The sequence below is a fragment of the Calonectris borealis genome, chromosome 30 (genome assembly GCF_964195595.1).
Source record: "Calonectris borealis chromosome 30, bCalBor7.hap1.2, whole genome shotgun sequence".
NCBI classification, from domain to species: domain Eukaryota; kingdom Metazoa; phylum Chordata; class Aves; order Procellariiformes; family Procellariidae; genus Calonectris; species Calonectris borealis.
This window is the reverse complement of record NC_134341.1, coordinates 2,357,475-2,385,155: the sequence shown is the minus strand read 5'-3', so window position 1 is coordinate 2,385,155 and position 27,681 is coordinate 2,357,475. Positions and strand designations below refer to the sequence as shown.

Below are 27,681 nucleotides of genomic sequence, written 5' to 3'. Positions count from 1 at the left end.
TAGGATCCCCCCCAGCAATACTGGGGGGGGGGTTTGGGGGGGGTCACCTTGTGCCCCCGTCTTTGGTCTCTATAGTGTCTGTGCTGGGGGGGGGGGAGCTGCGGGGGGGGGATTTTGGGGTTCCCCCACCCCAACAGCGTCAAAAAGCAAAACCCACAAGCAGTCCCCCCCCCATATAAAATAAACCAGCAAATAAAATGCCCCCCCCACCGGAATGGGGGGGGGGGGGTCCTGCCTGCACCCCAGCAGTGCCCGGGGCGGGGGGAATGGGGGTGCCCCCCCCCCCCAAATCCACCCTGTTTCCAATAAATAAAGTCCCGGATGCCCAGGCCCCCTGGCTGGGCGAGGGGGGGGGGCCCGGCGAGGGGCGTCAGGCATTAATTTTGGGGGGGGGGCGGCGATTTCTGTCCATCGTTGCCCCCCTTAAATCCCCCCCCAATACAAGGGTGGGGGGCGGCAGCGGGTTGGGGGTGGGGGGGAGGCTTTGGCATGAAGCTGAGGTTGGGGTGGGGGGGCCCCCCGGGCCCCCCAGCTTAAGGCAATAGCTGTGCCGCGGGGTCCCCCCCGGGCCGGCTCCGTCAGTCTCTGGAGCCCCCCCAAATTTGGAGGGGGGGGGGCACCGTGGGGGGGGGGCCCCTCCCTCCCCGGAGCAAGAAGGGGGGGGCCCTGGAAGGCAGTCGTGAGTGTCCAACCCCGGCGGGGGGTTACGGGGGGCCCCCCCCCGGCGCGGATGGGAGGGCTATGGGGAGGTGGGGGGCCGGGGGGCTGTCCTGGGGGGCGGGGGGCTCCGGGGGCGGGGGGGGTTGCGCCGCCCCCCCCTCCTCCTCCTGGAACATCTCGGGGTTCTCCAGCATCTCCCGGATGAGGGGGGGCATCGGCCCCGGATCTCCATCTTCAGGGTGATGGCTCGCTCCGCGCCTGCGGGACCCCCGTCAGCCGCCAGCCCCCCCCGGGCTTCAACAGCCCCCCCGTTTCAACCCCCCCCCGTGAGCTTCAACCCCCCCAGCTTCAACCCCCCCGAGTTTCAACCCCCCCCCGTGAGCTTCAACCCCCCCCCAGCTTCAACCCCCCCCCAAGCATCCCCCTGCAAGCTTCCCCCCCCAATCTTGCTCCCCCAGTGACCCCCCCAATCTTGCCCCCCCAAGTTTCCCCTGCGAGCACCCCCCCGCGAGCACCCCTGCAACCTTCCTCGCAAGCTTCCCCTCCCCCGCCTGAGCACCCCCCCCCACGCCAGCGTCCCCCCCTCCCATAAGCTCCCCCCCCCCCATGCACCCCCCCCCCGAGAGCTTCCCCACCACCGTGCTCCCCCCCTGCCCTGCCACGGGGGGTCCTGGGGGTCCCTGGGGGTCCTGGGGGGATCGCTGGGGGTCCGGGGGGGGTCCCTGGGGGTCCTGAGGTGTCCTGGGGGGGTCCCCGAGGGGATCCCTGCGGGATCCCTGGGGGGTCCCCTGGGGAGGGCCTGGGGGGTCACCCCTGTGGGTCCTGGGGGGTCCCCGGGGGATCCTGGGCGGTGGTCCTGAGGGGGGTTCCTGGGGGTTCCTGGGGGGTCCTGGGGGGGTCCCCGGGGGATCCTGGGGGGTGTCCTGAGGGGGTTCCTGGGGGTTCCTGGGGTGTCCTGGGGGGGACCCTGGGGGTCCTGGGGGGGTTCCTGGGGGGATCCCCTGGGGGAGGGGGGTCCTGGGGGGGGGTCACTGGGGGGTCCCCAGGGGATCCCAGGTGGGTCCCTGGAGGGGGGGGTCCCTGGGAAGGTCCCCGGGGGGGTCCCGGGGTGTCCCGGGGGGGTTATTCTGGGGGAGTCCCCGGGGGGTCCGGGGGGGTCCCGGGGGTCCCCCGTCCTCACCCTTGGTGCTGATGCCGCGCAGGTCGGTGATCTTCATGAGCATGCGGGGGAACATGTGGGGCTGGCGCGGGCGGGCGCCGGCGGGCGTAGACCTTCAGCGCCTCCAGCAGCGGCTCCTGCAGCCGCTCCACCTTCTCCGGCTCCTCCAGGTCCATGCGGTCTGGGGGGGGCACGATGGGGGTGTCACCAGCCCCCCTTGTGTCCTCCATGGCCCCTGATGCCCATCCCTGAGCCCCGAATCCAGCGGGGTGTCCCCATGTCCCCACGTCCTGGCCTGGAGGTCCCCATGTCCCCACGTCGTGGCCCGGAGGTCCCCGTGTCCCCGTATCCCCATGTCCCCACCACCTCCTGATGTCTCTGTGTCCCCATGTCCCCACGCCCTGGCCTGGAGGTCCCCATGTCCCCGTATCCCCATGTCCCCACCGCCTCCTGATCCAGAGGTCCCTGTGTCCCCTTGTCCCTGCTTGCTCCTGGCCCCAAGGTCCCCATGTCCCCATGTCCTTGCTGCCTCCTGATCCAGAGGTCCCGTGTCCCTGCTACCTCCTGGACCGGAGGTCCCCTGTGTCCCCTCGTCCTCCTGGCCTGGAGGTCCCCATGTCCCTGTGTCCCTGCTACCTCCTGCTCCAGAGGTCCCTGTGTCCCCACATCCCCATTGCCTCCTGATCTGGAAGTCCCCATGCCCCCACGTCCCCGATACCTCCTGGCCTGGAGGGTCCCCGTGTCCCCGTGTCCCCGTGTCCCTGCTACCTCCTGGCCCAGAGGGTCCCCATGTCCCCGTGTCCCCGCTACCTCCTGGCCCGGAGGGTCCCCATGTCCCCATGTCCCCGTGTCCTGCTACCTCCTGGCTTGAAGGGTCCCCATGTCCCCATGTCCCTGTGTCCCCATGTCCCTACTACCTCCTGGCCTGGAGGGTCCCTGTGTCCCCGTGTCCCCGAAACCTCCCGGTCCAGAGGGTCCCCGTGTCCCCATGTCCCCGCTACCTCCTGGCCTGGAGGGTCCCCGTGTCCCCGTGTCCCCGTGTCCCTGCTACCTCCTGGCCTGGAGGGTCCCCGTGTCCCTGTGTCCCCGTGTCCCTGCTACCTCCTGGCCTGGAGGGTCCCCATGCCCCCACGTCCCCGAAACCTCCCGGTCCAGAGGGTCCCCATGTCCCATATCCCCGCTACCTCCTGGCCTGGAGGGTCCCCGTGTCCCATGTCCCCGTGTCCCCGCTACCTCCTGGCCCGGAGGGTCCCCATGTCCCTGTGTCCCCATGTCCCTGCTACCTCCTGGCCCGGAGGGTCCCCATGTCCCCATATCCCCGCTACCTCCTGGCCCAGAGGGTCCCCATGTCCCCATGTCCCCGTGTCCCCGCTACCTCCTGGCCCGGAGGGTCCCCATGTCCCTGTGTCCCCATGTCCCTGCTACCTCCTGGCCCAGAGGGTCCCCATGTCCCATATCCCCGCTACCTCCTGGCCTGGAGGGTCCCCGTGTCCCCATGTCCCTGTGTCCCCATGTCCCTGCTACCTCCTGGCCCAGAGCGTCCCCATGTCCCCCCGTCCCCGTGTCCCCGTCCCCACCTCCGCAGATGAGGCAGATGGCACTCAGCAGCCCGGTCTCGGTGTCGTCCATCTGGAGGGGCAGGAGCTGCCCGGCGAAGGCGAAGACCAGGTCGGTGAGGGGCCCGAAGCCGGCGTTGTGCATCTGCGTCCGGTTCAAGGTCAGCCCGTCCGAGAAGGTCATGGTGTCCTGCTCCGGCGTGTAGCGCGTGCAGATCCGCAGCATCTACCGGGGGGGTGGGGGGGGACACGGTGGTGGTGGGTTGGGGTCAGTCACCGGCGTGGAGGCCACCCCCCAACCTCCCTTGAACCCCAACCTCTCCCCCTCTCACCAGGATATCCAGACAAGCGGCCTTCAGCAGGGTGATCTGGTCGGCCATGCTGAGCGCGGTGAAACCGGGCAAACGTTTGGCGAATTCCACGATTTTGATGATGCATTTGGTAGCCAATTCGCTGAATTTGTCCCACAAGCCCAAATCCAGCTGCACCCGGTAGTCAGCGCTCAAGTTCTTGGGGAAGGGGATGGGGACAATCAAGGGGAACTTCACCATGGAGGGGTCTGATGGTGGGATGGGGTCCCCACCCCCCCCCGGCGCCGCGGTGGCCCCCCCCCACCGGTGCTCACCGTGGTGTACTTGCCCAGCTGGCAGAGGGAGGGGAAGGTCTCCTGGTGGGCTCTGCTGACCTTCTGGACCAGCTCCTCCAGCTGCGGGCTCAGCTCGTAGCTCTCGCTCGTCACCTCCTCCTTCACCTCCTTCTTCTTCTTGTTCCTGTCGTTGCGGACGGCTGCGAGGGGGGGGGGGGGGTGGAGGGTTTGGGGGTGCCCCCTGCACCCTCTCCAGGAGGTAGCGGGGGACATGGGACATGGGGACCCTCCAGGCCAAGAGGTAGCAGGGACACAGGGACATGGGGACGTGGGGACATGGGGACATGGGGACCCTCCAGGCCAGGAGGTAGTGGGGACACGGGGATGTGGGAACATGGGGACATGGGGACATGGGGACCCTCCAGGCCAGGAGGTAGCAGGGACACAGGGACATGGGGACGTGGGGACATGGGGACATGGGGACCCTCCAGGCCAGGAGGTAGTGGGGACACGGGGATGTGGGAACATGGGGACATGGGGATCCTCCACACCAGGAGGTAGCAGGGACATGGGGACATGAGGATATGGGGACCCTCCGGGCCAGGAGGTAGCGGGGACACGGGGACATGGGGACATGGGGACCCTCCAGGCCAGGAGGTAGCGGGGACATGGGGATGTGGGGACATGGGGATGTGGCACCCTCCGGGCCAGGAGGTAGCAGGGACATGGGGACATGGGGACATGGGGACACGGGGACCCTCCGGGCCAGGAGGTAGCGGGGACATGGGGACATGGGGACATGGGGACCCTCCACACCAGGAAGTAGCAGGGACACGGGGACATGGGGACATGGGGACATGGGGACATGGGGACCCTCCGGGCCAGGAGGTAGCGGGGACACGGGGACACGGGGACATGGGACATGGGGACCCTCCGGGCCAGGAGGTAGCGGGGACACAGGGACATGGGGACGTGGGGACCCTCCAGGCCAGGAGGTAGCAGGGACACGGGGACACGGGGACATGGGGACATGGGGACCCTCCGGGCCAGGAGGTAGCGGGGACACAGGGACATGGGGACGTGGGGACCCTCCGGGCCAGGAGGTAGCGGGGACACAGGGACATGGGGACATGGGGACCCCTCCGGGCCAGGAGGTAGCAGGGACACGGGGACGTGGGGACGTGGGGACACGGGGACACGTGGGTGCCCCCACCGCCTCCCACACTGCTCTGGGGGGGGGGGCGCAGGGCCAGGCTGCCGCAAGACGCCCACGTGCAGCACAATGCAACCAGGGCGGGTGACACCAAACCCCCCCCCCCCCAGGGGTTGCACCGCCCCCCCTGCACCCCCCACCCCCCCATACCCCTCCCACGGGATGGGGCCATCCCCAAGACACCAGTGGGGGGGGTGGGGGGGGTGAGGTGGGGGCCCCCCCGCGCACCTTCCCTGGCCATGCCGACCTCGAGGCACTTCTGCAGGCGGCAGAACTGGCAGCGGTTGCGCGTGGCCTTGCTGATCTGGCAGTTGCGCTCCCGGTGGCAGGTGTAGGCCATGTTCTTCTGGATGCTGCGGCGGAAAAAGCCCTGGGGGGGGCACGGGGGCTGCGGGCACGTCCTGGGGGGGGGGGGGGTCCCCCAGCCCCCCCCCCGGCTGGGATCGCCAGTCCCAGCTCCCCAGTGCCACCAGCAAGGCTTCCCAGTGCTGCCACCGGTGCCCGCCACAGGACTACCCGCTGTCAGCTCCCCAGTGCCCGGGGGGGGTCTCCAGTGCCCGGGGGGGGTCTCCAGTGCCCCCAACTGGGATTCCCAGTCCCAGCTCCCCAGTGCCACCAGCAAGGCTTCCCAGTGCCACCACCGGTGCCCGCCGCAGGACTACCCGCTGTCAGCTCCCCAGTGCCCGGGGGGGGGTCCTCAGTGCCCGGGGGGGGTCCTCAGTGCCCGGGGGGGGGTCTCCAGTGCCCCCAACTGGGATCGCCAGTCCCAGCTCCCCGCTCCCCCCAGCAGGGCTTCCCAGTGTCCGTCCCCCCCCCCGCAGGACTACCAGCTCCCCAGTGCCCGGGGGGGGTCCCCAGTGCCCGGGGGGGGGTCTCCAGTGTCCCCAACTGGGATTCCCAGTCCCAGCTCCCCAGTGCCACCAGCAAGGCTTCCCAGTGCTGCCACCGGTGCCCGCCGCAGGACTACCCGCTGTCAGCTCCCCAGTGCCCGGGGGGGGGTCTCCAGTGCCCCCAACTGGGATTCCCAGTCCCAGCTCCCCAGTGCCACCAGCAAGGCTTCCCAGTGCCACCACCGGTGCCCGCCGCAGGACTACCCGCTGTCAGCTCCCCAGTGCCCGGGGGGGGGGTCTCCAGTGCCCGGGGGGGGGTCCCCAGTGCCCGGGGGGGCGGTCCCCAGTGCCCGGGGGGGCTGTCCTCCAGTGCCCCCAACTGGGATTCCCAGTCCCAGCTCCCCAGTGCTAACAGCAAGGCTTCCCAGTGCCGCCACTGGTGCCCGCCGCAGGACTACCCGCTGTCAGCTCCCCAGTGCCCGGGGGGGGTCCCCAGTGCCCGGGGGGGGTCTCCAGTGCCCGGGGGAGGGTCTCCAGTGCCCCCAACTGGGATCGCCAGTCCCAGCTCCCCGCTCCCCCCAGCAGGGCTTCCCAGTGTCCGTCCCCCCCCCCGCAGGACTACCAGCTCCCCAGTGCCCGGGGGGGGTCCCCAGTGCCCGGGGGGGGTCTCCAGTGTCCCCAACTGGGATTCCCAGTCCCAGCTCCCCAGTGCCACCAGCAGGGCTTCCCAGTGCCGCCACTGGTGCCCGCCGCAGGACTACCCGCTGTCAGCTCCCCAGTGCCCGGGGGGGGTCCCCAGTGCCCGGGGGGGCTGTCCTCCAGTGCCCCCAACTGGGATTCCCAGTCCCAGCTCCCCACCCCCCCCAGCAAGGCTCCCCAGTGCCTGGGGGGGGTCCCCAGTGCTCCCAGCAAGGTTCCCCAGTGCTCCCAGCAAGGCTCCCTACTGCCAGCTCCCCAGTGCCAATGGGGGGGGGGTCTCCCCAGTGCTCCCAGCAAGACCCCCCAGTGCTGCTGGGGGGGGTCTCCCCACTCCCCCGAGGTCTCCCTAGTGCTCCCAGCAAGGCTCCCCAGTGCTCCCAGCAAGGCTCCCCAGTGCCCGGGGGGTCTCCCCACTCCCCCCAGCAAGGCTCCCCAGTGCCTGGGAGGGGCTCCCCAGTGCTCTCAGCAAGGCTCCCCAGTGCCTGGAGGGGGCTCCCCAGTGCTCCCAGCAAGGCTCCCCAGTGCTGCTCGGGGGGTCTCCCCACTCCCCCAGGGTCTCCCCAGTGCTCCCAGCAAGGCTCCCCAGTGCTTGGGGGATCTCCCCACTCCCCCCAGCAAGGCTCCCCAATGCCTAGGGAGGGGCTCCCCAGTGCTCCCAGCAAGGCTCCCCAGTGCCTGGGGAGGGTCCCCAGTGCTCCCAGCAAGGCTCCCCAGTGCCTGGGGGAGGGGGCGGGCTCCCCAGTGCTCCCAGCAAGGCTCCCCAGTGCTCCCAGCAAGGCTCCCCACTGCCAGCTCCTCAACGCCACTGGAGCGGGGTTTCCCCAGTGCTCCCAGCAAGGCTCCCCCGTGCCCGGGGGGGGGTCCCCGTGCCCCCCCCTCACCTTGCAGCCCTCGCAGGAGCTGACGCCGTAGTGGTAGCCCGAGGACTTGTCGCTGCAGACGAAGCAGGGCTTGTAGACGCGGGGGGGGGGGGGGCGGGGAGGGCGAGCTGGGCACCATCTCCTCCGAGCTCCTGCTCTGGGTCTCCACGGCTGCGGGGGGGGGACAGGGAATGATGGGGGGGGGGGGGGGTCAGGCAGCAGCTGGAGACCCCCTCCCCGCCCCCCCCCACCCAAGCTGCATCAGACCCCCAAGGCTGGGAGGTGCCCCCACCTCCCATTGCTGGCTGGGGGGAAACTGAGGCACGGGGGGGGGAACTGAGGCACGGAGGGGGGGGAACTGAGGCACGGGGGGGAAACTGAGGCACGGGGCGGGGAAACTGAGGCACTGGGGGGAAACTGAGGCACGGAGCGGGGAACTGAGGCATGGAGGGGGGGAAACTGAGGCACGGGGGGGGAAACTGAGGCATGGAGGGGGGGAAACTGAGGCACGAGGTGGGAAACTGAGGCACTGAGGGGAGGAACTGAGGCACGGGGGGGAACTGAGGCCCTGAAGGGGAGAAACTGAGGCACGGAGGGGGGGAAACTGAGGCACGGAGGGGGGGAAACTGAGGCACTGGGGGGGAACTGAGGCATGGAGGGGGGGAAACTGAGGCACGGGGGGGGAAACTGAGGCATGGAGGGGGGGAAACTGAGGCACAGGGGGGGAAACTGAGGCACTGAGGGGAGGAACTGAGGCACGGGGGGGAACTGAGGCCCTGAAGGGGAGAAACTGAGGCACGGAGGGGGGGAAACTGAGGCACGAGGTGGGAAACTGAGGCACTGAGGGGAGGAACTGAGGCACGGGGGGGAACTGAGGCACGGAGGGGGGGAAACTGAGGCACGGAGGGGGCGAAACTGAGGCACTGGGGGGGAACTGAGGCACGGAGGGGGGAAACTGAGGCACGGAGGGGGAACTGAGGCACTGAGGGGGGGAGCTGAGGCACGGAGTGGGGAAACTGAGGCACGGGGGGGGGGCAGCGGTCTGGCTACCCCCCCCACTCCCCCCCTGCTCGTGTGGGTCCTGGGGGTCCCCTTGGGGTGGGAGAGGAGCAGGGAGCCCCACGGGCTGTCCCCAGGGAGCTGCATCTGTCCTGGGGGGGGGACGGGACACAGGGGACCGAGTGATGGGGGGGGCCACGGGGCGGGGACGGGGGGGGCAGAAGGGGGGGGGGACAAGGCACGGGGGTGGCCCCCCAACCGGCCAGCCCCAAAACCCATGGGGGGGGGGGTGGTCCCAGCCCCCCCCCCCCAAAATCCCCCCCACCCGAGGGTGCCACAGTGGGGTGGTGACATCGGCGTCACCGCCGGCGGAGGCGGCGGGGGGGGGGGGGACGACGACACCCAGGCGGACCCCACCCTGCCCCGCAGCCCGGGCGGGCGGTTGGGGGTGGGTGTGGGGTTGTGTTTTTTTTTTTTTTTCCCTGTGTGTTTTTATAAAAAAAGCCAAAATTGCTGAAATTGAGGAAATTCCTGCCCTCGCCCGGCGTCAAACAGCCCATTTATAACCGGCCCCAAAACGGTTGCAGCTGGGCCGGGGCGGGGGGGGGGGGGGAACACAGACACCCCCCCCCACCCCCCGCCTCGCACACGCGTGTGCACACGCACACACGCACCATGGTCACCCGAAAACAAACAGGGCCCCCCCCCACCCCCACCCCACCCCACCCCGCCGTGGAAAATGCAACCGCAAACCGGGCGCCACACCCTGTGACACCCCCTCGCACGCCACTGGGGGGGGGAGTGGGGGTGCCCCCCCCCCCCAGTCCCTACCCCACGCAGCCATGCTGGAGGGACCCCAAGTTGCGGGGGGGGGGGGGCTGGGGTCCCCCCCTTGGGTGCTGGAGGTGGGGTGTTTGCCCCGCGGAGGGTGCTGGGGGGGTTGGGGTTTTTTTGGGGGGGGTACATTGGGGTCCCCCGTGCCTCAGTTTCCCCTCACGGATAAGTTTTGATTTGGGGGGGGGGGGGCGCTGACCCAAATCCAAGCACCCACCCAAAAAAAAAAAACAAACCCCAGCACCCCAAAAACACCCGGGGGCGGGCCACACCCCATTTGGGGGAGGGGCCGCAACACTGTGGGGACCCCCTCCCCCCCACAACCCCCCCCTCAGTTTTGGGGGGGCCGCCTGGCTCCGAGGCGGCATTCCCCCCCCCCAACCCTCCCTGAAGCCTAATTTGGGGGGGGCAGGGGGGACCCCCCCCCAGCCGGGGGCTGCTGCCCCCCTCCCATGGCCGGCTGAAAGGGGGGGGCCCCCCAGGACCCCCCCAGCTCCCCGGGGGGGGGTGAGGCCGGTTTGGGGGCGGCCCCGCAGGGGTTAAGTGCCACATTGGCAGCGCTGGGCGGGTGCGGCAGCCCCGGACTGGAACCAGTTGGGCCGGGGAGCTGGGAAGAAGGGGGGGCACTGGGGTGGGGGGGGCAGGGCCACCCCGCCTGCGGGCACCGCGGGGGGGGGGGGGAGGGGGTTTGGGGGGGTCCTGCTGCGTCGCCAGCCCCCCCCAGAGGTGGGAAACCCCCCCCGCGTGGAGTCCCCCCCCCCAGCATGTTTGTGTCCGTATTTCCACGCGGCTGCTCCCGTGGGTCCCCCACGCCCCGTGGGGTGTCCGACCCCAAACCGGGTCTTTACTGCTGCCCCCCCAAACGGGTCCAGGTCCCTGTACCCCCCCAAAACGGGTCCAAATCCTCCCCCCCCAAAGGTGCCCCCAAAGGGGGTCCACGTCCCTGGGCCCCTCCCCCCCCCAAAACCGGGTCCCTTCTGCTGCCCCCCCTTCCCCCCCCCCCGGGCCCCCCCCAAATCGGGGCCCCCCAAAAGCTGTCCACGTCCCCGCCCCCCCCTCGGGTCCCTCCTGGGCTGGGTGTTACCGCGGGGGGGGGGGGGGTCCAACAACCCCCACCCCACGCACACGCACCCCCCCCTCACACTTTCCACACCCCCCACCCGTCACTCACCCAAGTTTCCACACCCACTCGCGTCACTCGCGCACACAGACTCGGTCACGGGCACTTACACACCCACTCATGCTCACCCACTCCCACGGGGTCACACACTCGCACGCTTACGCTCACTCCCACACGCACGGACACTCCCACTCAGGACACACTCACCCACTCACTGTCACTCTCACACCCACGCAGGACACACACTCACACACTCACAGACACTCTCACACCCACTCCCACCCAGGACAAACTCCCACGCAGCCCCACTCCCACTCAGGACACAGTCATACTCACCCTCACACACTCGCAGTCACTCTCACACCCACTCCCACTCCCCCACGCCCACCCAGGACACACTCCCACTCCCCCTCAGGACACACTCACATATCACAGTCACTCTCACACCCACTCCCCCACGCCCACCCAGGACACACTCCCCCACTCCCACTCAGGACACGCTCACCCTCACCCACTCGCACTCACAGACACTCTCACACCCACTCCCCGCCCCACACTCCCACCCAGGACACACTCCCACTCACTCTCACACCCACTCCCCCACGCCCACTCACAGTCACAGTCACTCTCACACCCACTCCCACTCCCCCACTCCCACCCAGGACACACCCCCACTCACTCTCACACCCACTCCCGTCCCCCCACGCCCACGCAGGACACACTCCCACTCCCCCACTCCCCCTCGGGACACGCTCACACTGACATTCACTCTCACACCCACTCCCACTCAGCACACGCTCCCACTCACTCTCACACCCTCTCCCGTCCCCCCGCGCCCACCCGGGACACGCCCCCACTCCCACTCGGGACACGCTCACCCTCACCCCCGCTCCCGTCCCCCCACGCCCACCCGGGACACGCCCCCACTCCCCCACTCCCACTCGGGACACGCTCACCCTCACCCCCACTCCCGTCCCCCCACGCCCACCCGGGACACGCCCCCACTCCCCCACTCCCACTCGGGACACGCTCACCCTCACCCCCACTCCCGTCCCCCCACGCCCACCCGGGACACGCCCCCACTCCCCCACTCCCACTCGGGACACGCTCACCCTCACCCCCGCTCCCGTCCCCCCACGCAGGTCACGCTCCCACTCCCCCACGCCCACCCGCGATACCCTCCCCCCCGTCCCCCCCCCCACGCGGGACGCGCTCCCACGCCGCCCCGGCCCCCCTCCCTCCCGTCCCCGTACCGCGGCGGGCGGGCGGCGGCCAGGCGAAGGGCGGCAGGGCCCCGCAGCGCGGCCCGTACCCCGCCTTGCGCAGGGCGCAGGCCCCGCGGTTGGTCACGTCGTGCAGCCGCCGCGGCCCCGCCAGCGCCTCCAGGCAGTCGTACATGGCGGCGGGCACCGGCCCCGGCCCCGGCCCCGGCCCCGGCCCCGATCGCGGCCCCGGCCCCGGCGGGTGCGGCGCGGCCCGGCCCGGCCCCGCGGCCCAGCGACCGGCGCGGGGCGGGGCTTGGGGCGGGGCTTGGGGAGGGGAGGGGCCTGGGGAGGGGCGGGGCCTGGCGGGCACAGGCCGGTGGGCGGGGGGGGGGGGACACGCGGTGTCGCACAGAGGGTGTCACACGCGCGGTGGGTCACGCGGGGCCGGGGCGCGGTGTCACACACAGGCGCGCGGTGTCGCGCGGTGTCACACAGACACAGCCCCCCCTCCCCCCCCCCCACCCGCACGCACAGGCCGGGGGGTGTGTCCTGACCTGCCACGGCCCCGCCCACAGCCCCGCCCACAGCCCCGCTCCCTCCCCGTTCTCCCAGTTCTCCCAGTCCCCGTGTCACTTCCCCCAGTCCTCCCAGTTCTCCCAGTTCTCCCAGTCCCCATGTCATTTCCCCTAGTCCCTCCCAGTACTCCCAGTCCCCATGTCACCTCCCCAGTTCCTCCCAGTCCTCCCAGTCCCTATGTCACTTCCCCCAGTCCACCCAGTCCTCCCAGTCTTCCCAGTCCCCATGTCCCCTCCCCAGTCCCTCCCAGTCCTCCCAGACCCCATGTCACCTCCCCACTCCCTCCCAGTCCCCATGTCACTTCCCCTAGTCCTCCCAGTACTGCCAGTGCTCCCAGTCCCCATGTCACTTCCCCCAGTTCCTCCCAGTCCTCCCAGTCCCCGTACCACCTCCCCAGTCTCTCCCAGTTCTCCCAGTCCTCCCAGTCCCCATGTCACCTCCCCAGTCCCTCCCAGTCCCCCAGCCCCCTGTTGCCCCAGTCCTCTTGTCCCCTCCCAGTCCCCATGCCACCCCCTCCCTTGTCCCCCCAGTTCCCTCCTATGTCCCCCCCAGTCCCCATGTCACCCCCTCCCCAGCCCCCTGTCCCCGCCCCAGTCCCCATGTCACCCCCCCAGCACCCAACCAGGGCAATCAGGTGTCTCCCTGTGTCCCCCCCGTGTCCCCCCGTGTCCCCCTGTGCCCCCTGTCACCTCCATCTCCCCCCGTCCTGTCCCCCATGTCCCCCATGGGTGTCCTCCCGTGTCACACTCCAGCCACCCCGTGTCCCCACTCTGTCCCCCAATGTCCCCCATGTGTGTCCCCCGTGTCCCCAGTGCCACCCCGTGTCCCCCATGTGTGTCCCCATGTCCCCTGTGCCGCCCCATGTCCCCCCATGTGTGTCCCCATGTCCCCCAGTGCCACCCCATGTCCCCCCATGTGTGTCCCCCATGTCCCCAGTGCCACCCCATGTCCCCCCATGTGTGTCCCCATGTCCCCTGTGCCACCCCATGTCCCCCCATGTGTGTCCCCCATGTCCCCAGTGCCACCCCATGTCCCCCCATGTGTGTCCCCATGTCCCCCAGTGCCGCCCCGTGTCCCCCCATGTGTGTCCCCCATGTCCCCAGTGCCACCCCGTGTCCCCCATGTGTGTCCCCCATGTCCCCAGTGCCACCCCGTGTCCCCCATGTGTGTCCCCCATGTCCCCAGTGCCACCCCGTGTCCCCCATGTGTGTCCCCATGTCCCCAGTGCCACCCCGTGTCCCCCCATGTGTGTCCCCCATGTCCCCAGTGCCACCCCGTGTCCCCCCATGTGTGTCCCCATGTCCCCAGTGCCACCCCGTGTCCCCCCATGTGTGTCCCCCATGTCCCCAGTGCCACCCCGTGTCCCCCCATGTGTGTCCCCCATGTCCCCAGTGCCACCCCGTGTCCCCCATGTGTGTCCCCCATGTCCCCAGTGCCACCCCGTGTCCCCCCATGTGTGTCCCCCATGTCCCCAGTGCCACCCCGTGTCCCCCATGTGTGTCCCCCATGTCCCCAGTGCCACCCCGTGTCCCCCATGTGTGTCCCCATGTCCCCAGTGCCACCCCGTGTCCCCCCATGTGTGTCCCCCATGTCCCCAGTGCCACCCCGTGTCCCCCATGTGTGTCCCCCATGTCCCCAGTGCCACCCCGTGTCCCCCATGTGTGTCCCCATGTCCCCAGTGCCACCCCGTGTCCCCCATGTGTGTCCCCCATGTCCCCAGTGCCACCCCGTGTCCCCCCATGTGTCCCCTGTGCCACCCCATGTCCCCTCATTCATGTCCCCTGTGCCACCCCCGTGTCCCCGTGCCCCACGCGTGTGCCCAGCCCGGGGGCCCTGGGGGAGGGGACCCGCTCGTGCCCCGGTGCCACGTGGTGGCCCCCGAAAGGGCCCCCCTCCCCCGCCCTCGCGCAGCCAAAAGGTCCCAATTAGCCCCGGCCGCCTGCGGGTAATTAAAACCAGCAGCTCCCCCCCCGCCCGGCTGCGGGCGGCCTCGCACGGCCCTTGCACACCCTTGCACACCCCTTGCACACCCTCACACACCCTCGTGCACACACGCACCCTCGCACGCCCTTGCACGGCTCTTGCACCACCCTTGCACACCCTTGCACGGCCCTCGCACACCCTCGTGCACACACACCCTTGCACACCCTCGCACGGCTCTTGCACCACCCTTGCACACCCTTGCACACCCCTTGCACACCCTCACGCACCCTCGCACGCCCTCGCACCACCCTTGCACACCCCTTGCACCACCCTTGCACACCCTTGCACGGCCCTCGCACACCCTCGTGCACACACCCACCCTCGCACACCCTCGCACGCCCTCGCACCACCCTTGCACACCCTCGCACACCCTCGCACGGCCCTTGCACCACCCTTGCACACCCTTGCATGGCCCTCGCACACCCTCGTGCACACACACCCCCCCTCGCACGCCCTCGCACGGCCTGTGCACAGCCCTCGCACGCGCACACACCCTCGCACAAGCACACGCACACACGCTTGCACACCCTCGCATGGCCCTTGCACACCCTCGTGCACGCTTGCACACCCTTGCACACCTTCGCACAGGGTGGGCAGGGACCCCCATGGCACAGGCAGGACAGGCAGGGATGGAGGTGGCAGGGACAGGCAGGGACAGGCAGGGGACAGGCAGGGACAGCCATGACACAGGTAGGGACAGGCAGGGGACAGGGACAGGCAGGGATGGCCATGGCACAGGCAGGGACAGGCAGGGATGGAGGTGGCAGGGACAGGGTCAGGCAGGGACAGGGACAGGCAGGGGTGGCCATGGCACAGGCAGGGACAGGCAGGGACAGGCAGGGATGGATGTGGCACAGGCAGGGGACAGGGACAGGCAGGCACAGGCAGGGACAGGCAGGGATGGATGTGGCACAGGCAGGGGACAGGCAGGGGACAGGGACAGGCAGGGGTGGCCATGGCACAGGTAGGCACAGGCAGGGACAGGCAGGGATGGATGTGGCACAGGCAGGGGACAGGCAGGGGACAGGGACAGGCAGGCACAGGCAGGGGGACAGGGACAGGCAGGGACAGGCAGGGCAGAGCAGCCCAGGCAGGAGCAGGCAGGGCCTGGGGACAGGCAGGAACCTCCCTGCACCCCCCGGGCCCCCCCGGACGCCTGGGTCCCTCCCGTGGGGGGAGGGGGGGGGGCTGCAGGGGGGGGAGCGCGTGGGAGCGTGCACGAGTGGGCGTGAGCGTGCACGAGTGTCTGTGGGCGTGGAAGAGCGTGCACGAGTGGGCGTGAGCGTGCACGAGTGTCTGTGGGCGTGGAAGAGCGTGCACGAGTGGGCGTGAGTGTGCACGAGTGTCTGTGGGCGTGGAAGAGCGTGCACGAGTGGGCGTGAGTGTGCACGAGCGGGCGTGAGCGTGCACGAGCACGTGTGAGCGTGCACGAGTGTCTGTGGGCGTGGAAGAGCGTGCACGAGTGGGCGTGAGCGTGCACGAGCGGGCGTGAGCGTGCATGAGTGTCTGTGGGCGTGGAAGAGCGTGCACGAGTGGGCGTGAGCGTGCACAAATGTGCGTGGGCGTGCACGAGTGTGCTTCAGCGTGCAGAACCGTGGGAGCACGCACACGTGTGCACGGGCATGCACGAGTGCGTACGAGCACGCCCAAGCACGCGTGAGCGTGCACGGGTGTCTGTGGGCGTGGCAGAGCGTGCACCAGTGGGTGTGAGCGTGCGCAAATGCGCATGCATGCACGGGCATGCACCAGCACGCGTGAGCGTGCACGAGTGTGTATAGGAGCGAACGAGCGTGCAAGACCACGCACGACCGTGCACGACCGCCTGTGCGATCGCACACGCGTGTGCCCGTGCCGTGCCCTGCTGCGCGTGACCGCGCCGCCCGGCAGCCGGCGTGTCCCCGTGTGCGCGGGCGTGCGAGGGCGTGTGCGGGCGTGCGAGGCCGGCAGCACCCGCCCGGCTGCATTCCTGCTCCCCCCAGCTGCACCCACGCCCCACGCCGCCGGCCGGGGTGCGCCACCCCCACCCACGGCGGGGCCCCGTGGGGCGCAGGAGGGGGGGTGCCGGCGGTGGGTGCCCGTGGGGAGCGGGGCTGCGCCGTGATGACACTCAATCTCGGTGGAAACCTGCATCGGGGGGAGGTTCCCTGCCTGGGGGGGCACCTCGTTTGCACGGCACGGTGCTGCACAGCCTTGCACGGAATTGCACGGCATTGCATGGTGTTGCACGGCTTTGCATGGTGTTGCACGGCTTTGCAAGGCCTTGCACAGCTTCACACGGCCTTGCACGGCTTCTCCTGGCGCTGTGTTTCATTGCACAGCTTTGCACAGGATTGCACGGCTTTGCACGGCCTTGCACGGCTTTGCACGGAGGGTGAAGCGTTGCCTGGTGTGCCACGGCATTGCACGGCTTCTCCTGGCGCTGTGTTTCATTGCACAGCTTTGCACAGGATTGCACGGCTTTGCGTGGCTTTGCACGGCCTTGCACAGCTTTGCACGGAAGGTGAAGCATTGCCCAGTGTGCCACGGCTTTGCACGGCTTCGCACGGCATTGCACGGCTTTGCACAGCTTTGCACGACCTTGCACGGCTTTGCATGGAGGATGAAGCGTTACCCAGTGTGCCACGGCTTTGCACGGCTTCGCACGGCTTCGCACGGCATTGCACGGCTTCTCCTGGTGCTGCATTTCATTGCACAGGCTTTGCTTAGGATTGCACAGCTTTGCACGGCTTTGCACGGGTGAAGCATTGCCTGGCGTGCCACGGCTTTGCACGACCTTGCACGGCTTCTCCTGGCGCTGTGTTTCATTGCACAGCTTTGCACGGCCTTGCACGGCTTTGCACGGCTTTGCACAGCTTCACACAGCATTGCACGGCTTCTCCTGGCGCTGTGTTTCATTGCACAGCTTTGCACAGGATTGCACTGCGTTGCACGGCTTTGCACGGCTTTGCACGGCTTTGTATGGAGGGTGAAGCATTGCCCAGTGTGCCACAGCATTGCACGGCCTTGCACGGCATTGCACGGCTTCTCCTGGCACTGTGTTTCATTGCATGGCTTTGCACAGGATTGCACGGTGTTACACAGCTTTGCACGGCTTTGCACGGCCTTGCACGGCCTTGCACGGCTTTGCACTGTCTTGCACGGTTTTACACAGCTTTGCACGGCTTTGCACTGTCTTGCACGGTTTTACACAGCTTTGCACGGCTTTGCACGGCTTTGCACGGCCTTGCACGGCTTTGCATGGCTTTGTACGGAGGGTGAAGCACTGCCCAGTGTGCCACAGCATTGCACGGCCTTGCACAGCTTTGCACAGCTTTGCACGGTCTTGCACGGCTTTGCACGCCCGTTGATTCCTTCGCACGGCGTTTGAAGCCCTTGCCCACCCCGCCCAGCCCAGCGCGTGCCAACCCCCGCCCCAGCGGGGAAACTGAGGCACGGCGGGGGGGGGGGGGGGGGGGAGGGAGCTGGGAGAGAGGACACGGGGGGGGGACACACGGGTGGAGACACGGGTGGGACACACCCCCGGGGGGGCGGGGGCTGCTGCCGCGGGGCCCCCGGCCCGAACAAAGCCGCCATTGAGCGGCGGGGGGAGGATTTTTCCACCCAAACCTTTTTCCATGACCCCATCGGCTGCGGAGCCTCCCCTCCCCCCCCCCCCCCGCCTCCCCTCCCCCTTCCCCTCCCCCTCCCGGCTCTACCCCTCCCTCCCCTCCCCCCTCCCCCCCCGCCGCGGGCTCCCGGGCCCTGGGGAAACTGAGGCACGGTGGCGGCGGGGTGGGGGGGAGGGAAGCGGGGGGGGGGCACACGCGTGTGCTGGGGCGTGTCCCTGGGTGGGCTGCACGCACAGGCTTGCACACGTGGCCTTGCACGCGCCGGTGCGGGCGGGCACGCGCCGCCACACGTGTGCGCACGGTGGGGGGGGTGGGGGGGCGGGAACGCGGGCGCACGCCTTCGGACACGCGTGTGCTCCCACGCACGCGCACGCCTGCGCTGCCTCACGCGCTTACACGCACACGCGTGCCCCGGCTGGCACCCGTGTTTGCACGCGCACGCCTGTGCCGAGCCACGGCCACGCCCACGGGCCCACCCCCACCCACGCTCACACGCGCTCCCGTGCTCCCACGCACGCTCCCCCACCGGACACGCTCCCGCACACGCGTGTGTGCGCTCACACGCACCCCCCCCCCCCCCCCCCGCTCACACACGCACCCAGCAGCCCCCTCCTCTCCCCCCGCCCCCGGGGGACCCCACCTTTCCCCACCCCCGCTCACCTGGCGTGGCCGTGGGTGCGTGTGCGTGTGCGTGTGCGTGTGCGTGTGCGTGTGCGCCGCCCGGGCCCTGCACGCTCCGTCATGTGATGCCGCCCTGAAACCCGCCGCATTTTTTCCCAAACCGCAGGACGACGCCGGCGAGGACACGGCTCGGCACGGCTCTGCCGCCGCCCTCGAGGGGACGGGGACACGCGTGGCGGGGACACGCGTGGTGAGGGACGGGCACACCGCACGGCTGCGGGGGCTGGGATGGTGCCCGTGCGTGGGCGTGGCGTGTCCTGGGGGACACGCTTGCACACACATGGCGTGTTCTAGGTGACATGTTTGTGCCCGCATGGCATGTGCTGGGAGACACATGGCGTGTCAAGGGTGACACGCTTGCACACACGTGGCGTGTTCTAGGTGACACACTTACACATGCATGGCACATCCTGGGTGACACGCTTGCACACGCATGGCGTGTCCTTGGTGACACACATGGCGTGTCCTTGGTGACATGTTTATGCCCACATGGCATGTCCTAGGTGACACACATGGCATGTCCTTGGTGACATGTTTATGCCCACATGGCATGTCCTAGGTGACACAATTGCACACGCATGGCACGTCCTGGGTGACACACATGGCATGTCCTTGGTGACATGTTTATGCCCACATGGCATGTCCTAGGTGACACGACTGCACACGCATGGCACGTCCTGGGTGACACACATGGCGTGTCCTTGGTGACACACTTGCATGTGCATGGCATGTCCTGGCTGACACGCTTGCACACGCATGCCAGGCCCTGGCTGACACGTTTGCACGCTGAGGGTGCCACACGTGTCAACCCTGCCGGCTGGGACACACGGGGTGGTGACACGCTGGCACACGTGTGTGCTACACCCAGTGTGACACGCACACGCACACGCACACGCACACGCACACGCTCCGAAGGGGTGGCAGAGCCCGGTGCCACCCCAGGGCACCCCCTGTCCCCCACTGTCACCCCATGGCCTTCAGGCCACCCCGCTTTGTCCCCATCTCCCGTGTTCCCCATGGCCTGGGGTCCCCCGTGTCCCCCCATGTCCCCCCCCCGCCATGTCCCTGTGTCCCCCCATGTCCCCCCCGTGCCACATCTCAGTGCCCCCCCCGTGTCCCCCCACATCCCCCCTATGCCATGTCCCCCCCATGCCATGTCCCTATGTCCCGTGTCCCCCCACATCCCCGTGTCCCTCCCATAGCTCTGCCTGTCCCCCCGTGTCCCCCCAAGACCCTGTGTCCCCCCATGTCCCCCTATCCCAATGTCCCCTGTGTCCCCCATGTCCCCATGTTCCCGTCTCCCATATCCCTCCATGTCCCTCTATGCCTGCCGTGTCCCCGTGTCCCCCGTGTCCCCGTGTCCCCCTGTGTTCCTTCATGTCCCCCATGTCCCCCCATGTCCCCCCGTGTCCCTTCGTGTCCCCCATGTCCCCCCGCGTCCCCATGCGCCCCCCCGTCTCCCACGTCCCCGTGTCCCCCTGTGTCCCTCTATGCCTGCCGTGTCCCCCATATCTCCCGTGTCCCCCGTGTCCCCCCGTGTCCCCCGTGTCCCCCATGTCCCCTATGCCCTCCGTGTCCCCCCTTGCCTCCAATGTCCCCCGTGTCCCCTCGTGTTGCGGGGCCCCCCACGCCGCAGCGCTCCCGGTCCCCGCCAGGGGGCAGCACGAGCCCGTGGGACCCCCCCCGTCGGGTGTCCCGCGTGGGGCCGGTCACACCGGCTGCAGGGCGGCCCCAGCCCCCGCACCCATGGGTGCTGCCACGTGCGCTGCCCCCCCCGCCCCGCCCCGCTCAGCGGCTTTGGGCCGTAAATCCCCGGGCGGGGGCGGCACCGCCATGGGGCTGGGCTGGCCGGGACCCCGGCCCCGCCGCGGGGGGCCCCCCATGGCCTGCCCTGCCTGCACCCCTGCCCCTGCCTGCTGCACCCCTGCCTGCTGCCACCCTGCCTGTACCCTTGCCTGCACCCCTGCCTGCTGCCACCCTGCCTGCACCCTTGCCTGCACCCCTGCCCCTGCCTGCTGCACCCCTGCCTGCTGCCACCCTGCCTGCACCCCTGCCCCTGCCTGCTGCACCCCTGCCTGCTGCCACCTTGCCTGTACCCCTGCCTGCACCCCTGCCCCTGCCTGCTGCACCCCTGCCTGCTCCCCTGCCTGCCCCCCTGCCTGTCACCTGCAGTGTCACCCCCCCTGCTGCCCCCCACCCTGCTGCCCCCAGTGTCACCCCCCACCCTGTCACCCCCCACCCTGCTGCCCCCCACCCTGCTGCTTCCCTCCCCCGCCCTGCTGTCCCCCCTCCCAGTGCTGCCCCCCCCATTGCCCTGCTGCCTGCACCCCTGCCTGCACCCGTGCCTGCCCCCGGCTGAGCATCAAGTGAGGGGGAGCCTGGGGCCCCCCTTGCACCCCCCACCCGGGGAACCCCCTGGGCAGGCACCCAGCAGCTGGGGTGAGTATGGGGGTGCCCCCCCCCCGGCAACATGGGGAAACTGAGGCACGGGCAGGGCTGGAACCCCCCCAGCCCTGGGCTCAAGGCCCTGGGTTGTGCAAGGGTGAGGGGCATTTGCATGGGGGTGGGGGGCATTTGCGGGGGGGGGGGCATTTGCACAAGGACTGGGATATTTGCACGAGGGCTGGGGCATTTGCACAAGGACTGGGGCAATTGCTTGGGGGGGGGTGGGGGGCAATTGCAGGGGGGCTGGGGCATTTGTACAAGGGCTGGGGCAATTCCTTGGGGGGGGCATTTGCACGGGGGCTGGGGCATTTGTACAAGGGCTGGGGCAATTCCTTGGGGGGGGCATTTGCACGGGGGTCAGGGCATTTGCACGAGAGCTGGGGCAATTGCTTGGGGGGGGTGGGGGGCAATTGCAGGGGGGCTGGGGCATTTCCACCACGCCTAGGGCATTGCGGGGGGGGGGGTATCGGCACAGGTATTGGGGTGTTTGCACAACGGGGGGGTATTTGCACAGGCCCGTCGGTGCCACGCCGCAGCGGGGGGCTGCCGTGGCGAGGGGGGGGGCTGCACGTGCAGCAGGGCTGTTGTACTGGGACGGGGGGGGCACAGAGCAGGATGCGGCGCCACGTGGGTTGGCCCTCACGTGCTGCCGTGGGGGGGGGGGTGCCCCCTGTGACCCCCCACTAATTCCCTGCAGCAGCTCAGCACCGCCACGGGCTGCGCCAGGCCGAGGCCGGAGGGCACCTTGCAGGGCACCGCTGCGATTGCCGTGCGAGGCCGTGCGAGGGTGTGCAATGCAGCCGTGCATGGCTGGGCCGTGCCCTGCATGGCTGCGCCAGGGCGTGCAATGCAGCCGTGCATGGCTGGGCCGTGCCCTGCATGGGTGTGCCGGAGCTTGCAATGCAGCCATGCATGGCAGGGCCGTGCCCTGCATGGCTGCGCCAGGGCGTGCAATGCAGCCATGCATGGCTGGGCCGTGCCCTGCATGGCTGCGCCAGGGCGTGCAATGCAGCCATGCATGGCTGGGCCGTGCCCTGCATGGCTGCGCCAGGGCGTGCAATGCAGCCGTGCATGGCCGGGCTGTGCCGTGCCGTGCCCCGCAGCCAGGCGCTGCCGTGGCCGTGCCCCGCCGGGCCGGGCCGTGCTGCTTGGGCTGCGCCTCCTGCCCCGCGACCCGCAGCGCCCGGCCCGGCCCGGCCCGGCCCGGCCCTGCAGCCGGGCGCTACGGTGGGCCGGGCCGAGCCGAGTCCTGCCGAGCGGCGCCGAGTCCGATCGGGCACTACCGAGCGGCGCCGAGCTGAAACGAACGCTGACGAGCGCTGCCGAGGGGCTCCGAGGGTTGCCGAGCGCTTCCGGAGGTTGCCGAGGGGCTCCGGAGGTTGCCGAGGGGCTCCGGAGGTTGCCGAGGGGCTCCGGGGGTTGCCGAGGGGCTCCGGGGGTTGCCGAGCGGCTCCGGGGGTTGCCGAGCGGCTCCGGGGGTTGCCGAGCGGCTCCGGAGGTTGCCGAGCGGCTCCGGGGGTTGCCGAGGGGCTCCGGGGGTTGCCGAGGGGCTCCGGGGGTTGCCGAGGGGCTCCGGGGGTTGCCGAGGGGCTCCGGGGGTTGCCGAGCGGCTCCGGAGGTTGCCGAGGGGCTCCGGGGGTTGCCGAGCGGCTCCGGAGGCCGGGTGAACGGGCTGGCCGGGCCCAGAGAGCTGCGGTGCAGGAGCGGCCGGTCACGGTGTTCCCCGGGGCTCGGGGCTGGGGCCGGCTCTGTTTAATATCGTTATCCACGATCTGGCCGGGGGGATGCGTGCACCCCACGTGTGCCGACGAGGCCAGGTTGGGCGGGAGCGTTGATCTGCTGGGGGTGGGAAGGCTCCCAGGCAGGAGGAGGGGAGGGGTCGTCCCCCCGTGCTCAGTTTTGGGCCCCAGGAAGGACGCGGAGGGGCTGGAGCGCGTCCGGAGGCGGGGGACGGAGCTGGGGAAGGGTCCGGAGCGCGAGCCCGGTGCGGAGCGGCGGAGGGAGCTGGAAGAGGGCGGGAGGAGACGGGCGCAGGTTGCGCCGGGGGGGGGTTAGGGTGGGAATTGGGAACAATTTCTTCAGGAAAGGGTTGCGGAGCCCTGGACGGGCTGCCCGGGGCGGGGGGGGGGGGGGCTCCATCCCTGGGGGATGTAAAGGACGTGTAGGCGTGGTGCCTATGGACATAGGGGTGGACTGGGCAGTGCTGGGTTAACGGTTGGACTTGATCTTAAAGGTTTTTCCTAGCCTAAATGATTCTGTCATTCTATAGACACCGTGTGAGGGGCCCTATAGGCACCACTGCCCCATAAGTATCCTATAGGTACCCACAGAGACCCCAGACAGGGCTTTGTAGGCACTGCTGCTACACAGATACCCTATGGACACCCCATAGACCACCTGTGCGGGGCCTTATAGATACCACTGCCCTATAGACACCCTATGGACACCCCACAGACAGCCCATACAGGGCCCTATAGGGACCTCCGCCCCACAGACACCCTATAGACACCCCACAGACACCCTATAGCAGGGCCCTATAGGCACCTCCGCCCCACAGACACCCTATAGACACCCCACAGACACCCTATAGCAGGGCCCTACAGGCACCTCCGCCCCACAGACACCCTATAGACACCCCACAGACACCCTATAGCAGGGCCCTACAGGCACCTCCGCCCCACAGACACCCTATAGCAGGGCCCTATAGGCACCTCCGCCCCACAGACACCCTATAGACACCCCACAGACACCCTATAGCAGGGCCCTACAGGCACCTCCGCCCCACACTCCATATCCCGCCCCCCCCCCCTGGGGGCAAAGGTGACAGAGAGGGGAAAGGTCACGGCGGGGGAGGCGGGGTGAGAGCGGGCCCGCGTCACGTGACGCGCGCCAAGATGGCGGCGCCGGTGGCGGCAGCGGGTGGTGGGCCTGAGGGGCAGGTGGGTCGTGGGGGGGCTGGGGGGCCTATGGGGATTGTATGGGGTCGGGGGGGCCTATGGGGGGTGTGTGGGGCCTATGGGGGGGTGTGGGGCCTATGGGGATCGTATGGGGTCGGGGGGGGCCTATGGGGGGTGTGGGGGGCCTATGGGGACCGTATGGGGTCGGGGGGGGGCTATGAGGGGGCTGTGGGGCCTATGGGGGGTGTGTGGGGCCTATGGGGACCGTATGGGGTCGGGGGGGGGCTATGAGGGGGCTGTGGGGCCTATGGGGGGTGTGTGGGGCCTATGGGGACCGTATGGGGTCGGGGGGGGGCCTATGGGGGGTGTGTGGGGCCTATGGGGACCGTATGGGGTCGGGGGGGGCCTATGGGGGGTGTGTGGGGCCTATGGGGACCGTATGGGGTCGGGGGGGGGCCTATGGGGGGTGCGGGAGACCTATGGGGGGTGTGTGGGGCCTATGGGGATTGTATGGGGGGTGCGGGGGGCCTATGGGGGTGCGGGGGACCTATGGGGGGTGTGTGGGGCCTATGGGGACCGTATGGGGTCGGGGGGGGGGCTATGAGGGGGCTGTGGGGCCTATGGGGGGGTGTGGGGCCTATGGGGACCGTATGGGGTCGAGGGGGGGGCTATAAGGGGGCTGTGGGGCCTATGGGGGGTGTGTGGGGCCTATGGGGATTGTATGGGGGGTGCGGGGGGCCTATGGGGGGTGCGGGGGACCTATGGGGGGTGTGTGGGGCCTATGGGGACCGTACAGGGTCGGGGGGGGGCTATGAGGGGGCTGTGGGGCCTATGGGAGGTGTGTGGGGCCTATGGGGATTGTATGGGGGTGTGGGGGGCCTATGAGGGGTCTGTGGGGCCTATGGGGGGTGTGGGGCCTATGGGGATTGTACGGGGGGCACGGGGGACCTATGGAGGGTGTGTGGGGCCTATGGGGGGTGTGTGGGGCCTATGGGGATTGTATGGGGGTGTGGGGGGCCTATGGGGGGTGCGGGGGACCTATGGGGGGTGTGGGGGGCCTATGGGGACCGTAGAGGGTCGGGGGGGCTGTGGGGGGTGTGTGGGGCCGGGGGGGGCCGTGGCTGTGGGGTCCCTCAGAGGGGCCCTGTGGGTCCGCGGCCGTGGGGCCGTATGGGGTGGGGGGGTTGTGGGGGGGCTGTGCTGTAGGGATCTATGGGGCAGGGCCGGGGGGGATATTGCAGGGGGATGTATAGGGCGGGGGGGCGTTGTGATGTATAGGTGGGGCTGTGGGAGTACCACGGGGGGGGCGTATAGGGCAAGACGGGGGGGTGGCCGCAGAGGGGGATGTATAGGGCAGGGCTGGGGGGATGTATAGGGGCCATAGGGGGTGACCTGGGGACCCTGAGGCAGGTGGGGGGAGGAGCTCGCTGGGGAGGGGGCTGCCTGGGGCGGGGGGGGGGGGGGGCCTTGGGCACCCACCCCCATTGCAGGAGGGACATGGGGGGGAGAGGAGGGAGACGGGGGGGGACAGGAGGGAGACGGGGGGGGGACAGGAGGGTCACGGGGGGGGACAGGAGGGAGACGGGGGGGGACAGGAGGGTCACGGGGGGGGACAGGAGGGAGACTGGGGGGGACAGGAGGGTCACGGGGGGGGACAGGAGGAGACGGGGGGGACAGGAGCAAAGGCAGCAGCTTTATTGTCACGCGAGGCGCAAATAAAAACACTTTTGTTAAAACAAAGGGTGAGCGGCGGCAAAGCAGGGGTTCAGCTCCCCAAAATCCTGCACCCCCGGGTACCACCCAGCATCCCTGGGTACCCCCCAGCACCCCTGGGCAGCATCCTGCAGCCCCGGGTACCACTCGACCATTAGGTTGTAACCAGCATCCCTGGGTACCACCCAGCACCCCGGGTGACATCCCACACACTCGGGTACCAGCAGCACCCTTGGGACCCCCCCTCCAGCCCCCCCAAACTCTTCTCAACGCCCTCCCCGGCCCTCCCTGCCATGGCCCAGCACCAAGTGCAGCACCAAGGTCCTGTGCCGGTTCCGACCCCTCAACCAGGCAGAGATTCGGGGGGGGGGGGGGGGGCAAATTCCTGCCCGGGGGGGGGCACAGGGACCCCCCCCCCCAGCCTCGGGGAGGGGGGGGGAATGGCCAGGTTGGGGGGTAACCGCCCTGGGGGGGGGTGGCAGTCGGCAGAGGGGAGATTCAGACTAGGTCTAAGGAAGAAACGTTTTACGCTGAGGGCGGTGGGACCCGGGCGCAGGCTGCCCGGAGAGGCGGGGGGTGCCCGTCCGCGGTCAGGCTGGACGGGGCCCTGGGCAGCCTGCTCCGGGTGAAGGTGTCCTTGGATGGGCTTTGGATCGTAGCATCATTAGGGTTGGAAAAGACCTCTGAGATCATCGAGTCCAACCGCCAACCCAACCCCCCACGCCCACCACACCACGTCCCCAAGCGCCTCACCCACACGGCTTTTAAATCCCCCCAGGGATGGGGACCCCACCACCTCCCTGGGCAGCCTGGTCCAAGGCCTGACCACTCTTCAGGAAAGAAATTTCTCCTCATGTCCCATCTAAACCTCCCCTGGCGCAACTTGAGGCCATTTCCTCTCGTCCCATCGCTGTCACTTGGGAGAAGGGACCGACCCCCCCCTCGCCCCAACCTCCCTTCAGGGAGCTGTAGAGCGATGAGGTCTCCCCTCTCCTCCTCTTCTCCAGGCTGAACACCCCCAGTTCCCTCAGCCGCTCCCCATCAGACTTGTGCTCCAGGCCCTTCCCCAGCTCCGTTGCCCTCCTCTGGACACGCTCCAGCACCTCCATGTCCTTCTTGTCGTGAGGGGCCCAGAACTGAACACAGGATTCGAGGTGCGGCCTCACCGGTGCCCAGTACAGGGGCACGATCCCCTCCCTGCTCCTGAAGGTCCCTTCCCACCCCGACCCTGCTGCGATTGCAGGAATTGTTTCCTCAGTCATCGTCTTCGTCCCGCTCCCATCTGCCGGATTCATTCCCATCTGAGAAGTGGGCGCGTGTGAACCTCATGAGGTTCAACCAGGCCAAGTGCAGGGTCCTGCACCTGGGTCGGGGCAGCCCCCGGTACCAGCACAGCCTGGGGGATGGAGGGGTGGAGAGCAGCCCTGCCGAGAAGGACTGGGGGCACTGGTGGAGGAAAAGCTGGACACGAGCCGGCAACGTGCGCTCGCAGCCCAGAGGCCAACCCCATCCTGGGCTGCATCACCAGCAGCGTGGCCAGGGGGTCGAGGGAGGGGATCCTGCCCCTCTGCTCTGCTCCGGTGAGACCCCCCCGCAGTGCTGCGTCCAGCTCGGGGGTCCCCAGCACAGGACAGACAGGGACCTGTGGGAGCGGGGCCAGAGGCCACGAAAACGATCAGGGGGATGGAACAGCTCTGCTGTGAGGAAAGGCTGAGAGCTGGGGTTGTTCAGCCTGGAGAAGAGAAGGCTCCGGGGAGACCTGATTGCGGCCTTTCAGTGCTTAAAGGGGGCTCATAAGAAAGGTGGGGAAAGACTTTTCAGCAGGGCTTGCAGCGACAGGACGAGGGGGAATGGTTTTAAACTAAAAGAGGGGAGATTTAGACCAGATCTAAGGAAGAAACGTTTTACCCTGAGGGTGGTGAGAGCCTGGCACAGGTCGCCCAGAGAGGTGGTGGATGCCCCATCCCTGGGAACATCCAAGGTCAGGTTGGACGGGGCTCTGGGCACCCTGCTCTGGTTGGGGATGTCCCTGCCCGTGGCAGGGGTTGGACTGGATG

At 69.3% G+C, this 27,681-nt stretch overlaps 1 protein-coding gene across 1 annotated transcript; it reads right to left on the bottom strand.

Moving 5' to 3' along the window:
• Positions 1-379: 379 nt before the first annotated feature.
• Positions 380-7,717, bottom strand: RARG (retinoic acid receptor gamma). Its single transcript, XM_075134051.1, is given in 10 exon segments — positions 380-886; positions 889-918; positions 1,841-1,913; positions 1,915-2,000; positions 3,397-3,601; positions 3,708-3,884; positions 4,001-4,161; positions 5,403-5,544; positions 7,585-7,677; positions 7,679-7,717. Coding segments are annotated over 10 exon segments (1,173 nt in total). The 5' UTR covers positions 7,703-7,717; the 3' UTR covers positions 380-704.
• Positions 7,718-27,681: the final 19,964 nt, after the last annotated feature.